The sequence below is a fragment of the Colias philodice genome, chromosome 19 (assembly GCF_061535455.1).
Source record: "Colias philodice isolate Cphi_HAF_F1 chromosome 19, ilColPhil1 Martin Lab GWU primary, whole genome shotgun sequence".
In the NCBI taxonomy this organism is placed as follows: domain Eukaryota; kingdom Metazoa; phylum Arthropoda; class Insecta; order Lepidoptera; family Pieridae; genus Colias; species Colias philodice.
In genome coordinates, this window is record NC_143104.1 from 10,275,269 (window position 1) to 10,291,172 (window position 15,904).

A 15,904-nucleotide genomic window follows, 5' to 3' on the forward strand; every position below is an offset into this window, starting at 1 on the left:
AAAAATATAATAATTAAGTATTTAAAATTATAGTTATGTATATTTTTAAATAATTATTTTCTTTCATTCAATCATGTCGGAGCCTTAACATGAAGGTAAGGTAATTAAGGGTGTATCATGTTTATCTATTCCCTTATGAAATTGTCCTTTACGAATGTAAATAAAAAACCAATTTAATTTCAATCATTATTCTATTTTTATTTATTTATTAATTAACAACATAAACCGAACATTCACGTTCCAATAACAAAACAACTCTTTCCAATATAAAATCTATTCTATTAGGATTTTCCACCAATAATGTGCGAGGATGTGTAGCGAGGAATGTGTTTGTATAGAACCAATCATATCGCTTCATTTAGTTTGAAGTTTGAAGCGTTTAGCATTTGAAGCGATATGATTGGTTATTTATAAACACACTAGCTTTCCACCCGCGGCTTCGTCCACGCAATCAAAGAAAAACCGCATAGTCCCCGTTCCCGTGGAATTTCCGGGATCCTATCCTATGTCCTGGGGTAAAAAGTAGCCTATGTCCTTTCTCGGGTATCAAAATATCTTTATACCAAATTTCATGAAAATTCGTTCAGTAGTTAAGGCGTGATTGAGTAACAGACAGACAGACAGAGTTACTTTCGCATTTATAATATTAAGTATGGATTCTTCGCTACTCATCTCCGCACGTAATTGGTGGAAAGCACCCTTCTTCATCATTCTTCATATTATATCTGTCCTTGTCTATTCTTCATCAGTTCCCGTAACATCTCCCTCATCTTCCACGTCTGTGGTGGTGGCTGTGTCTGGTGCTGTGGAGGCACCTGATGCTGGGACACTCCCTCCATCTGTCTGGTCATCTGGAAGTTCAGAAGCATTATCACATATTATTATGACGCGTGGTGTCCCTTTGTAATGCCGCATGCCAAATTATTGCTTATGATCTTCATCCTTATTCTATTAACATTATCTGTATTATTTAAGTGTTATTGATGTTGTAGGGTCTATATAGGTCAAAATTTTGATCAAGTTACTTGAAAAGTTGAAACCTAACTATATCCTTTTTGGGTCGGATAATATCAACTTACAGTTACAGCTGTAAAAAATTTAGGAATTATAGAGACAGAATTACTTACTATACATACTAAGAAAAATGAAAATAGCTCAATTATAATACAAACTTAATCATATTATAGTAAAATTATTATCCGCATGTGGTTAAATTCTCTGATCCTGCGGTTTAATGAGTAATATACCTTATTGCTTATAAATTTAGATTTGAATTGAATAGAAATATATTTCAGTGTGAATTGAAAATCTATATGTATACTATTGTAGAGCAATTCTTTTAGCTTTATTAGGGACGACAAATACCATTACAAATAATACCAGTCTAGTACTAATTGCGTTATTTTTTCTTGTAATAATAATCATTATCGACAAAATTTTCTGTCACTTCTCAAAACAGCCATCAAAAGATAAATTTTGTGTCTATATGCTACTTATTATCGTAGTGAAACATCTTATTATGGGGAAGAAATCTCTAGCCAGCTAGAATATAAGTTTTATTCTATCTAAATAACCTGGAATGTCTTCGGGAACTTCATGTTCTATTTCCTCAACTGGTTCTACCGTTTTCACCACTTCATCATCAGCGATCGTCACATCGGGTATGATTTCTGGTGGAACCTGTTTTGAGGAACATGTCACAGATTAAAAATTATGATACTCACAACTTAACCTACTAACTACTGTCCGTTAGGTACAGATAAATGAAGGCTAGGTTTTGTATTCGAACGTGTTAAAAAATTTATAAATTAAACATAAGTACTAAATCAAAATTAAATAAAAATACTATGGCTTTTAGACACGAACAAGGTATATCCATACTAATATTATAAATGCCAAAGTAACTCTGTCTGTCTGTCTGTTACTCAATCACGCCTAAACTACTGAACCAATTTGCATGAAATTTGGTATGGAGATATTTTGATACCCGAGAAAGGACATAGGCTACCTTTTATTGCGAAATATGTACCACGGGCGAAGCTGGGGCGGACCGCTAGTATAATAATATGGTATTTACTAAATTATAGATGCATGGATGGATTTTTTTATCGTGTTTATTACGAGTATAATATTTTACTACATTTTCCTGTGTTGTCAACAAGGAAATACAACAAATACGAAATACATATAATTATGAAAAGTCAAAAGATTGTACTTCGAATAAGGTAAATTTTTAAATAATGACTTGTTTCATTTAAATACAAGTTTATAAGGATAGATTCATATTATTTGTTGCTTCATTCATATAAAAACGCTCCAGCGATAAATTTTAAACTGATTTTGTAAACAAATTGAGGCTACATTTACGTAGTTGTTGATTTTTCCAAAATTAATGTAAACAATGTTTAAGTTTTGAAATAAACTTGCTCTAGTAAGTAATAATGAAGTCTGAAGTATTCTAATTTATGACAACTTCTTAATAAAATAAAAAGCTCTAATGTATTAAAAAAAAATTACTGAATTGTTTATTTGCGGTAATTATGATAAGTATAGATTAACCTATAATCAATGAACGAAGTTGCCAAAGTGAACAAAAAAATAGCAAACATACCTCGGAAAATGATATTTTGTGCATGGACAGTTCCACAGGGGTAAGCGCTGCTCTGCTGGGTGGTTGAATAGCTGGTGATAATCTCTGAATACCTGTTTACAATAATAATAATACAAAAAAACATTTATTGGAACCAAACAACACAATGACATGATTATACACTATAGGACACAATAAAAAAAAATACAAAAAATTACAAAAATAAAATAGCATAGTTTAACAATCGAATTACAAAACTTCTGACAATAATTATAATAACAGGCTTGCATTGTGGCTGCAGAAAGGCTATACATATATGTTTGGAAGCATATTAACTAAATCATTATGAAAAACATACAATTATGAAAGAATAATTTGTCAGAACAGTCAAAATTCCATATTTTCTAGAATTCCAATTTTACTTACCACGCGGCGGAAATTTTTGAGATAAATAAAGTTTTAAGTAGATATGTATCACAATATTTTAATAACACGATTATCTTCCATCAGTAAGAAGACTTACAACATAATTATGTCATTTGAGATTCTTTTAAAACGATATTTTTTACAATTAATTACGCCTTATACGCGTACCTAACTATAAAATAATTTAATGGTTGGTTACACACGCACACACACATAATGTTGGTTACGCACACACACATACACACCTATGGTTTTTCCCAGGGAAGGATAGACGTCCTCTGGGCAAAAAGGATAAACACACTTTCCTTTCTGTGTCGGTCAATTAACTTACACTAATTACGTAGGTATTTAGAGGATATTTTTTGCTCTACCTACCTCATAGAATAATACGTAGTTAGAGGTACTACGCGTAATAAAAACCGGGTGTATTATACTGCTTATTACTTAGCTAGGTAAAGGTTGATTGAAACAATGTAAATCTTATCTTCTTATCTTCTTATATATAAAAATGAATCGCAAAATGTGTTGGTAAGCGCATAACTCGAGGACGGCTGAACCGATTTCGATAATTCTTTTTTTACTATATTACTTGAAGTACGAGGATGGTTCTTATGTAGAGAAAGCGTAAATATTATGTACCACGGGCGAAGCCGGGGCGGACCGCTAGTATTATATAAAAATGAATCGCAAAATGTGTTGGTAAGCGCATAACTCGAGAACGGCTGAACCGATTTCGATAATTCTTTTTTTATTATATTCGGATGGTTTTTATGTCGAGAAAACGTAAATATGTACCACGGGCGAAGCCGGGGCGGACCGCTAGTACTAAATAGATATTGTTTTGCTGATAGATAGATTGATTGACATGATGATGACCTATTCTAGTACTTTGGAGATCATTTTAATATTTTCCTGAAATAAGTCCTTTATGTCCTTACTTATATTGTCATTATTTTTCTCGCGTGTAAAGCTACAAGATTTCCTACAAGCTTAACTTCTTAGATTGATAAAATACATCAATAAAACAACGCAAGATTATTATTATAGATATATTAATAAAAGTGAAATATCAGGCACATTGCACCTATTTTATTTAATCAAGATCAGCCCCCCTAGAAAGTTGAATAGAATAGATTATGAATGTATGAGATTGACGTAGGTAATCAATCGTCGTCGTCGTCGTAATAAAACGTCAATCTCATACATTCATAATCTATTCTATTCAACTTTACGCTAATAGAAAGCCACTTGTCTAGGGGGGCTATATTATCAACCAATGCATTTTATACCAACAATAAAATAACAACTACGATAATAGACCAATACCATAGTATAAAATGTCAAGCTACCTTCAGAAATGGTACTAGGCGCTGCGCTCGGCACGCGGCTTTCTCTTGGCCTATCAGAGATCCTGCTCAATCGGCCCACAGAACCCACATCATCATCATCAGCCACATGGGTGATGGTCAGCATTGGATCGTAGGGCAGGCCCAGTTTCTTGGTAGCATGCTCACCGAACATAGCATGAACGTCGTCTTTGGGCACTTTAATTTTCTGAAAATGTGTACGATTTTTTGTTAGAGCAAGCAAAGGGACAGATGCCACCTGATGTTATCAATAATGCAAATAAACACCGGTTGTGTTACAGGTACTTTGTCGACCTTTTAATGATCAATACGCTCTTTTCTTAAGGGCCCAATGTCGTAGTTATTTTTGTGATAATACCAAATCTAATTACCTAACTACATTCATTCAATGAACGCGCTAGTCATTAAATCGAATAGCAGATTTAACCATATTACTACGACATATATTTGCAGGGAAAATTTAATACATGACGCTAAAGGGAATTGTTATTTATAGGGCAATATATTATAGCAGCGACTAATGACTATGTCTATCACAATATCCTTACTGTATTAGGTGCTTATTTGGCCCTATTAATGACAGGAATGACGTCTTTATACACGTAAATCCCAAATACTGGAGCGATCTACTACGCATTCCTTAATTCAACAATTTTCCTCATTCTAGGGGTTTATGTCATTTGAATAAAATGGAAATTATTAATATTTGCCTGACCTTACAGTTTCTAGATAAGATTAGGCCATTAATTAATTCGATCAATAAGTAATTGGTTCGTTTTACGTCACATTGACTAGGACCGGTTTTATTTGAAAGCCAGCTGTATCCTGGGGTTTTTCTTGATTGTTTTTATATTGTACAAAATTTGAATATCTGTTTGGTGAAATTGTTGCAGCATCATCATAATTTACGGTCGACTTCTATTTTTTAAATATTTTTTCCTCGACATCACTACATAGTATAAAACAAAGTCGCTTTCTCCCTCCCTATGTCCCTATGTATGCTTAAATCTTTAAAACTACGCAACGGATTAGTAAATGAAATTCACGTTCGTAGTGTCAATGAAAACAATGCGTGAATTAATAAAAAAATACCCAAAAATATGTGCTTGGACTACATTTGGGACCATTAAATAATGTTAATTGTGATATAGGATGGCTTAAGGCGTTACCCGGCAATTTCGACTATGTTCAACCTCTATAAAGTCTGGTACAACATAAAGCACAATACCGAAAAAAATATATAAAATAGGATGGTCTTTGATCTTTAATTGCTAGCGAGGACTTTTGTCCAAAGTTAATAGATTTCTAGAAAAAAAATGTGCCGTGGTCATCGATTTTTCCGCAAATACTCTATAAACTTCGTAACCTGCTGACTTAGAGCTCTGAAAATTTTATGTTTAATAAATTATCAGTTACACAACAGTCCCTGACGAGGATATTTTGTTTCACTGATTAGTATCTTTTTAAATACAAAATGCGAGGAAAAAAGAAGGTGCAGCGGGAGAGGTTTGAGATCCGTCAAGTATGCTCAAGGTTATTAGCGCATGTAAAAGCCTTAATATATAAAGGCCAATTCTAACGCACCTCCATCAACTGCAGTTGCATTTTAATACTATTATAAAGGCGAAAGTTTGTATGGATGTTTGTTACTCTTTCACGTAAAAACTACTGAACCGATTACAATGAAATTTAGCACACATATAGAGGGTAACTTGGATTAACACATAGGATAGGTTTTATCCCGGAAATCCCACGGGAACGGGAACTATGCGGGTTTTCCTTTGAAAACGCGGGCGAAGCCGCAGGCGGAAATCTAGTATAATATAAATTATACCTACATATAGGTATAATATAATATTATATTCTATTGTAAATCCATATAATTTGTACTAGGATCCTAGTGATTTTACTAGTCTAGCCTATTTCAATTTAAAATATTTAAATAAATGTGCTCAAAATATGCATATTTTTGTGTGTTTTCAGTTGGATTACAGAGTGGATTACATTTATAATTCAACTGCAAGTAAAGCTGAGGGAAAAGCTAAGCCTATAAAAAATTTGCTGCCTCGATCCCACAGATACCAAGATATTATGTAGGTACGCGCGTGAAAATAATGTGACGCGTGCGCTTTAGCATTTCGCGCATGCTTCTAATAAACATTAAGAGCACGTCCGCGTCATTTGATTTCTTATTGTTTAGGTAATTTATATTCATATAAATAATTGTATTATTTTATATTGTTGCAGGGCATTTTAAGATGATATTTATCACATTCATCTGTTATTTCATCCCCAGAACTACGAGAGAAAATTATGTACAAATTATCATGTTGTCTTACATCAGTTCAATTATTATGAATGGATGGCTTGTAACGTTATTATATTATGCATGCTCTTCCTTTTCAGTAGATAGGTATAAATGTAATAATAAATATGGAACCCAAACAATGTACTCATCGATTAAAAAGAAAACAACAATCTCAATCCAATTCCGCGATAACGTTGCTTGTCTCTGTAAGATTCTTAAAAATGAATTAATTACGCGGGCGTGCATATCTTTACGTCATGTTACAATAATTACAAAATTTAGTGTCATTTAACGTATAGAAGTTGTACTATGTGAATCACAACACACACAAGCTATTTAAAAGCATTTGGAGGCAACCGCAATTGTCAAAGCCAGTCAGGCACTCGTGGTAGCATGGCGCTTAAGCGGCTCGCGTTGTTTTCCTTGTATTTTATCCTCGTTAGTTGTGACGAGGATAGCCCGTGTAAAATCGAAAAAGACATATATTATCTAAAACAATTGTGGGATAGGCTAGCCGTAATGGAAAGTAATGAGAAGTACTCCACTCTGCCGGGGGAGTTGTCGCCGCTAGTGACGTGCCCGAAAAACAGACCGAAACGATACAATTATGACAGCCCAAAAGTCATACCGGACCCTTTGAAAAGAGCTAGTTTAAAGAACGGCAGGAAAAACTGCCCTTTGTACTATATACGATGGAGTGGAATATGCGTAAAGGAGTCGACATTGCATTAGAATAATTTTGATCCCTATAACATGGAGTTAGTTGGAAAATATTGACTATTTTATATGCAGCGTCGTGTGGCACCTTCAAGGGGCTTCAGTGGACTGTAAACTTTCCTAATGTGAGATTGGTGACTGTGAAAATGGAAATATGCGCTTACATTAAATAAAAGTGTTTAAAAAAGTGGAATGAACGTAGTGTCCAGGGAAAATGAATACCTGATAAGTCTGTCTGTCTTCAATAGACACAATTTTTGTAAAAAAAAAAAACTATTTTTTTAAATTTTGTTGAAAAAGCTCTGAAGCTATTAGTATGTACCTACAATAGTATTTTTCTGCCATTCTCCCGAGCAGTGAATAACTGACTTGTAAATAAACTAGATACTAGTTAGATAGTATTTGATTGCGTCGCGTAATATGATATGTAAAATCTTTGAATGAATGAATGAATTTAAATGCTTTTTAATTTGAATCATCGTAAATTGAACTATAGTAGAGCCATTTTAATGGGCAACATTTGACAGTTCAACAAAATTCAAGAACGTAACCTAGTAACGACGACATAAAATAACATGATATTTCGTTTCGTTAGAACTGCAGATTTGCTTAACTTTTTTCAATTACGACTACATATTTATAAAAATAATGACCGATATCGAATGCATTGATTACTTGTGAATAAAAATCGTTATAAATTAATAAATTCGATTGACAAATGTTTCAAATCCGTATCGATTAATTCACTTTAATCGATGTTTTTAAGCAGGTTACCTCTCTTCGAAGATAAAATTGATAGACATCAAATGTTGCCTATTAAATTGGCTCGACAATACAATAAGTTAATTTAATACTCCAAGTGATGAATCTCTGTAAAGTCAAATTTAAATGCAACTTTTTCTTAGAGTTTTTATCTTGCCATCGTTTGTGTAGATAACATTTTTTTTATTAAAGTGAAACTTTTATTACATCGTCTCAAACTTTTTGGTCTGTGTAGCGCATGTCGCGTGTATCGCGGCTGCCGAGTAGGTATACCTACTCGGCAGCCGACCGTCACGCGACATGCGCTACACAAAGCAGTGTTCGGAACCGTTCGAACAGTTTCACTTTTACCGTGGTTTCATAAAACCACACAATTTTTTTTAATTTTTAATTTATATTTAAGCGCAGGTATTGAACCTGTATAAACCGAGGCTGTATTTAAATTTAAGTTAAAAATTATTGGTTGTGTACTATAGTAATTTAAATTCATTGGTAATAGTAGCAAAATACATTTTATTTTTATAATAAAATGTTAAGTGACTCTCTTTTTAGTTTGTTCAAACGAAAATAATTGTTTTCTCGCTCATGCAGTTTTATTTTGAGTCTTGAATTTTTTTTGTCTTAAAGCTTCTTGATAATAACTTCGTTAATGTTGCAGAGACAACACTATTATACGTAGTATATTATTATTAGTCTGTGCTATTATCTACTAGTCGAACGTTGATCTTATGCGTAACGTACTTATTTGTATATTTATTTATGTCTTTTAACTTTAAGGAGCCTAAGTTTAGTTTAAATAAAAATATTGAACAATTTTATTGTGTTTTTTTTTACGTAAATATTTTATCCGGTCTATATAATAAGATCCCCTTTACTAAAAGAAGGTATCGATACGTAGATACATAGAAAGAAAAATCAACGTCAATAGGTACATCTACTTTATAGTGAAACAATCTAATATGTGAAAACGACCCACTGCTTATAAAGTTGAAACCTACTTGCTGACTTGGTAAAGATTAATTTGCCAAAAACATAGTTATACCTACATTATAAAAATCATAAAAATCGATCAATCCGTTTCGGATAAGTTTCAACACAAACCTTATTGGTCGAATAATGTATAAAACTACCATTTTAAAAACGTATTCTAATTGTCCGTATTTGACAGTTTACGTGACATTTTAATATTATCGTGTAATACTTTATTGGACGGATAGGTAAGTTTTATCCAAGCATTGAAAAATCGGCCCTTAGACTTCTTACATGAATTCACTATTCCATGATAAAGGAAACTAACAATAAATAATAAATTTATCAGAAATAAACGATTCTCATTAATGAATTTACGTTCTTACAATCTAAAGGAAATAAGTTGTTTGAGGAAAACGATCCCAATGCGTTTTGAATGACATTATCTAACTATGAATTACTGCGATGATATAAATAATTTAGATTCATATACATATTTATTTGTAACATGAATAAATATTTAGATGTTTCTATTATAACCAGTTTTTCTAAAAATTATGATCATTAACCGACTTCAAAAAAAGGAGGAGGTTATCAATTCGGCCGGTATGTTTTTTTTTTTATGTATGTACACCGATTACTCCGAGGTTTCTGAACCGATTTACGTGGTTCTTTTTTGTTCGATGCGGGATGGTGTCGAATTGGTCCCATAAAAATTTTATTCGGATAGGCCCAGTAGTTTTTATTTTATGAGCATTGTGAATGTTGCAAGTGCAAGTTTGAAGTCGGTTGTTTTTAACGCAGTTATCACTTGTTATTTTACAATGAGGGTTAGCACTTGTTAGTGTACCTACATTAGATATAATATAGGTAGGTCATCCGACATAGGTAGTTTTTTTTCAAAATCATACTCGTATATTACAATTTAATACCCATACGAAGGCAATGTTGACTTGAATATTAAGTATGAAAATGGTGCCTAAATTATGTAATTTATCAAAAGTAGTTTAACCTCCATGTTTTTTATATAAATTTTCAATGTTTTGACAGTTATGTCTTCACTCTAAAAACTAAGAAGTAGGTACAAGAAAAGCAAAATCATTCAAATCATTCGTAAATGAGAAATATAATATGCAAAAAATAAAAACAAAGATTCGTATTTGTTTCTATTATAAATTTGTATAAAAACGGGTTTTCCCCGCGTTCTTTATAACTTAATGTTGTCTCAAATTGCGTAGGTACTTATTTACAAGATTATTAAATTGAATATAATATTTTATATAGGAAGTAAATATGTAGTTTAAACATTTAATAAAATATAACGCTTACAGGTAAGTAGTCGATATTGATATTATAGTTTTACTAGCTTTCCGCCCGCGTCTTCGCCCGCCCTTTCAAAGAAAAACCCGAATAGTTCCCGTCCCCTTGGGATTTCCGGGATAAAACCTATCCTATGTGTTAATCCAAGTTACCCTCTATATGTGTGCTAAATTTTATTGTAATCGGTTGAGTAGTATTTGCGTGAAAGAGTAACTAACACACACACACACACACACAAACTTTCGCATTTATAATATGTATTAGTAGGATATTAGTGGTTATAGATATAGATAACATTTAAGATCGTATCTGTTTCAGTATTGGGAGTCAGTCATCGCCAAATATGAAACTATAATTTAAAATAAAGAAGCGTGTTAAAAAAGGACATTTTATTCGGACCCTATGACGCGGGAAATATTTAAATTTGAATATTTACCGCGCCATAGAAGTCATTAGTACAAATTACAATTATTAACAAAACACAAAATCTAAACTTGTGAATAAAATACACATTAATTAACGCAATCGCGTAGGAAGTCGTTTTAAATTATGTTGAAAAACTTTTCCTTATAATTTTTTCCTTTAGTATGCTAACGGTTAGGTAAATTACTATGGCTACTTCTGATACCTTAATGCTTTAAGTCTTATAGCTGCATAAAGGTATCAGAAGTAACTAGTCTTAAAGTTTAAGTTAATACGTAGTAATAACTTAGATATTTAAATAATAATATAACGATAACCTTTATAAAAAATATTTTTTTGCAATGTCGCTCATTTGCGTTAAATCTATCAATCGTTAGTTATAAAATATATATGTATATCGAAAATTCAAGTACCTAGTTACCTACTTTAAAGAAAAAAAATTAAAGTCCTTTAAAATTAGTTCAGCTAATGACCTACTTGCATATTTTTTAATTTATAACTTAATAAGTAGGTAGAGATTGTCTAATCTAAAAATGAACGCCCCTCCACTAAACTTAATTGTTTCAATGTGTGAGGACAAATAATTATTGAACCACTTTATATGTGTGCGCGCGTCGATTCTACTGCAAACTTTGACACTCGCGCACTGATTTGTCAACTAATCGGGCGATCAGTTCAGGTGCCTAGCATTGTATGGCGGGGAGAGCGCGCTATGTACGGAATGACACGTCCGTTCTGTCGTGCATCGCGTCATTTATGCACTAGTTGGCCAACTGGTCCTGTCGTTCGGGCATGGACGGGACTGGAGGACTGAACGACCAATGAGGCAGACCAATTTGTGTGTATTGCGTCTATACACGTACTTTGAATGTGAGCGTAAACACAGTGGAGGGGCGTTCATTTTTAGATTAGACAATCTCTACCTAATCAAATTTGACCGAAGCATAATAAGGGTACTTCGATATTTTACTAATTAATAATAATTTTTTACTCACAATTACAGGTCCCAATTCAATATTTCTAGAACCAGAGATATCTTGCGGAGGTCCTGGCAGGTCCACTTTAGGTCCAGATTTTTTTGGCTTACGCTTCAAGTGGCTGAGAAGATTTCTTCGCAAATGGTAGCCTCTATACGCCGCCTAGATAATAGAAGAATGAATAAGTTATTGAGATCAACGAAATTACTTTTAATTTTAAGATTGACGGATCGAAATTAGTTTACCATGAAATCTGTTCTGTAGTCGAATTAAATTACCATTAAAATCGAATTATATGTTCGAAAGCTCTGTTACTTTTATGCGAATAAACAGAAAAGTTTAATAACAGACAAACGGACAAAAAATAGTCTTGAAATCGTGGAAATTACTTCCTACTAGTTATTTTGGAATGAGACACTTTTACATCATGTATTAAATTTATAATAATTAAGTATTATTATTACGTATCATCACTACATAATATTAAAAAACAAAGTCTCTTTCTCTGTACCTATGTCCCTTTGTATGCTTAAATCTTTAAAACTACGCAACGGATTTTGATGCGGTTTTTTTTTAATAGATAGAGTGATTCAAGAGGAAGGTTTTAGTATATAATTTATTAGGTTTTAGACAAAGCGGGCGAAGCCGCGGGTGGTAAGCTAGTATATTATATTAAAGCAGGCATTCGTTTAGTCATTACCTGTATCTTCTGCGCAGCTCTGTCCATTTCGGTAAATGAGGGTTTTGTTCGTTTATAGATTTCCAAAGTACGCTCTGCTGCTATCTCCCACGGCTCTTCGGGTCGATTTTTCAAAGACTAGAACAAGTCATATTAATTTTCGTTATGTTTTTCGTATTCTTGTCGTACCTACTTATGTCGTTCAAAGACTAGAAAAATTCTGTATTTTTGTCTTATGAGTTTGTTTATAAAATGCTGAAACCCCACGTTGATGAAAGATTATCTGCCTTTACTTCAAGTAAATTTTATAAATGAGCTATACATTTTTATAGATGTACCTATCTATATTTAATATTACATTATAAAAGATACAATAAAAATTCAGAATTTCTGCTAGTTAATCTATGAAACTGATAATATTATGCCTACATGCCTACTTTAATCACTGAAGAATTGCACTAATTCCATAGGGTAAAACCGCTGGGTTAAATCAGTGTTATTACTAATGTTCTACCTTTTCTAATGTCTTCTTTCGATACCAATAATCTCGATAAGCATTTCTAGCGACTTGGCACACTTGAGAGGCCTTCGCTTCGTCCAAAGCGGATCTTGTCAATATTTTTTTCATAATTTGCATTTCTTTAATTTTCTCTAAAAATACCATAATATTGTAATAATGCATTTTGACTTAAAATTAGCTTAAATAGTTATTATACTACAATGACTACCTAATAAGAATGAATCACACAGGAAACCACACTAATTAATCAACTCTTCGCTCACCAGAATAAATTACGCAAAAATTTACACTAATCTTGTATATTTTCAGAATTCTTATGACCTAAATACTCATATGCTTGTATTTCTATAGACGTATCTACATAAATATAATAAATTAAAAAGCACTATCTGCTATAAAATAATGACCATATTACACATCCATCACCGTGGTAATAAAAACCGATGTTTTAAAAAATTAACCTTTTCCCTCCACAGGTTCAAACTCTTCAATTTCTTCTTTTATTATCTGTGCCAATTCTTTCGCTTGTGTATCTGGCAACCCCAATTGTAAAAGATGTTCTGACACCGACGGTCGGCAGTCGCACAGATCATCAAGAATTTTGACAGCCATCACGCCGTGTTCTCGCGTAATTAGAAGTACGGATAGATAGTTTGCGATAAAGTCGAACATTCTGGATGGTTGTTCACGTAAAACCTAGATGAATGAATGATGAATAAATTGTGTGATGATGTTTTATTTAATCATCATTAATACATATAAAATTCCAAATAATAAACGTTGTAAAAGTTTAGGAAGACAATATAATCAATCATGCTGCAAATACGTTAGAGTTTGAAAATTTAGTGCAGAACAAAGTAAGTATGTTTGTAATTATCAATATAGTCAATAATGTGAATAATACTTCTCGTGAGATATCCGACATGAGTTCCTTCAATCCTTCGGGAACACTGAAAACATTTGAACAGCCATGTTTCTGTAATAACTCGTTCATTTTTAATTTAGGTAATTTCTATAGAGTGGTGAGAAAAACTTTGTGAAAATGATGACAGATGGTTTGACGTTGATAGATATTGTAAATTTGTTTTATAATTTGAGCGATTAAAAAAGGTTTTATAATAAGAAATTATGAATAAATTAAACTCGACTGCTATAAAAATGTGGTAAAATTCAATTATCTTTGTAAATTAACGTTGTATAATTGGAATTACTTACCGAGTTAAAATAAAAATGAAAAGGTATACCTATGTTCTCTACGAAGAAAATAATATGAGAGTTGAAGACATTATGAAAAAGAAACATCAGTTAATTATTATTATGGCCTGCGCAGACAAGGGATTTTAGTCCCTGGCGGAGAAAAAAGTATGCTCCGCGAATAAAAACTCCGCCGCGGAACCGCGGACTCAACGCACACGTATTGCGGAGAAAAGCACGTTAAGGAAGCGAATATGAATAGGTTACAACGCGGACGAAAGTCCGCCGTTTGCGTTGCTTCGTCTAGTCACCCGTGTTCTATTTCTTTCGGGGACTCCCGCGTACTTTGATCCTGTCCGCTCCCTGCATGTCCGCAGTTATTCGGGGGAAGTTTAGTACACGGTACTTTTAATCCCTCGTTTGCGTTACTCGATACAGTTGCAAGTATTCTATTTTAGCGGACAAAATAGTCCGCGGACTAGATCCCTCGTCTGCGCAGGCCATTAGGCAATCAACTCTTACAGATTTCGAATATTTTTGATGAGCAAAAATTACATTATAAAATGTTGCATATTGCTATTTTAGGCGTTACGATAGAAAAGATAAAATAAAACGCAGTATTGGAAAATCTAGGAACCTGGAACAAGCTATGTTAAAATCTGCATTTGAAGAATTGAAGTAAATATTTTTTTACTAAATAGAATTCATTTGGAAAACTCCCGTACATATTGCAACTTACGCACAAGCTACTATGAAATTCATTATAAAGACCATATTTTGAGGAAAATAAATTTAAATAAAAATACATAATATTATGTTGGTAATTGGATTCGGTATTAAAATACCAAGTTCATATATTATGAATCAGTGTTATAATAATTTACCCAGTATGCAGTGGTAAGAACTTCAAATATTTGTGTTATTTGTAACCACCGTTAATTAATTATGGTGGTATTAACCAATAACAATTAATACGATCAATATGTTTACACTGAATAATTGCGTTAAACTTGAACTTATTAGGGCGCTTGTGCACTACAAGGAATTTTACTGTCCGGCATTCCGATTTTTTACGGTCCGGTATGGCACGCAATTAATCTAAATACTAGCTTGTGCACTATACGTAATTTTACTGTCCGGCATTTCACTTTTCCCTATTCCGGATCAAAGTTCCGGATGGTTTTTTGAGTTTACGAGTCGCTGTAGGTATAATTGTTTTCGAATGCCCACTTGCTTGGATTTTTCTCTTTTTACTGCATATGCTAATTGAAAGCAAGCTCTTGTTTTACTTTCTTTTAGCTGGCAATGTGATTTGAAAAGTCGGTATTGTTATTTTTATATACATTGACCAAGCATTGACCTATCATTATTATCTAAGTAAGTGTTGGTAAGCTAAAGTTTAAGTGGGAATAGCTTTAGCTCCTCGTCACCGATTAAAATAAATAAGTGAAACACGCATTTTAAATCTCTGTCGGAACTTTACTTTTTTTATAACGAAGTAATATAATATTTCATCTTCTATATTTATTACTCGTTTCTTGTAAAATGCAAAAACAATCATTTATGATAGCATTATACCGCCAAACTTCCTTGAACTGTACCGCACTGATCCGAGTAAAGACGGACAGGTGCACAAGCAATTCATCGGTTTT

The 15,904-nt window shown here is 32.8% G+C and overlaps 2 protein-coding genes across 2 annotated transcripts in view; both read right to left on the minus strand.

Annotated features, from left to right (window-relative positions):
* Positions 1-15,904, minus strand: part of LOC149480164 (uncharacterized) — a 381,320-nt gene that overhangs the window by 44,404 nt on the left and 321,012 nt on the right. The window lies entirely within an intron of this gene.
* On the minus strand, positions 188-14,125 carry LOC149480166 (uncharacterized). The gene is made up of 9 exons (XM_089707318.1): positions 13,963-14,125; positions 13,520-13,754; positions 13,053-13,189; positions 12,560-12,676; positions 11,878-12,021; positions 4,366-4,570; positions 2,612-2,703; positions 1,575-1,680; positions 188-851 (listed from the first exon to the last, which is right to left on the minus strand). Exons 1-9 carry the CDS (start codon positions 14,050-14,052, stop codon positions 736-738), a joined length of 1,242 nt encoding a protein of 413 aa, XP_089563444.1. The 5' UTR covers positions 14,053-14,125; the 3' UTR covers positions 188-735.

Bases quoted from the DNA above. Each gene is read 5' to 3' on its own strand.
- LOC149480166 (XM_089707318.1), bottom strand. From the start codon at position 14,052: ATGAACGAGTTATTACAGAAACATGGCTGTTCAAATGTTTTCAGTGTT. The intron at 12,022-12,559 runs GTAATGACTAAA...TCTATTATCTAG, and splicing joins GAGCTGCGCAGAAGATACAG to GCGGCGTATAGAGGCTACCA. The intron at 1,681-2,611 runs GTATGTTTGCTA...TCCTCAAAACAG, and splicing joins ACAAAATATCATTTTCCGAG to GTTCCACCAGAAATCATACC.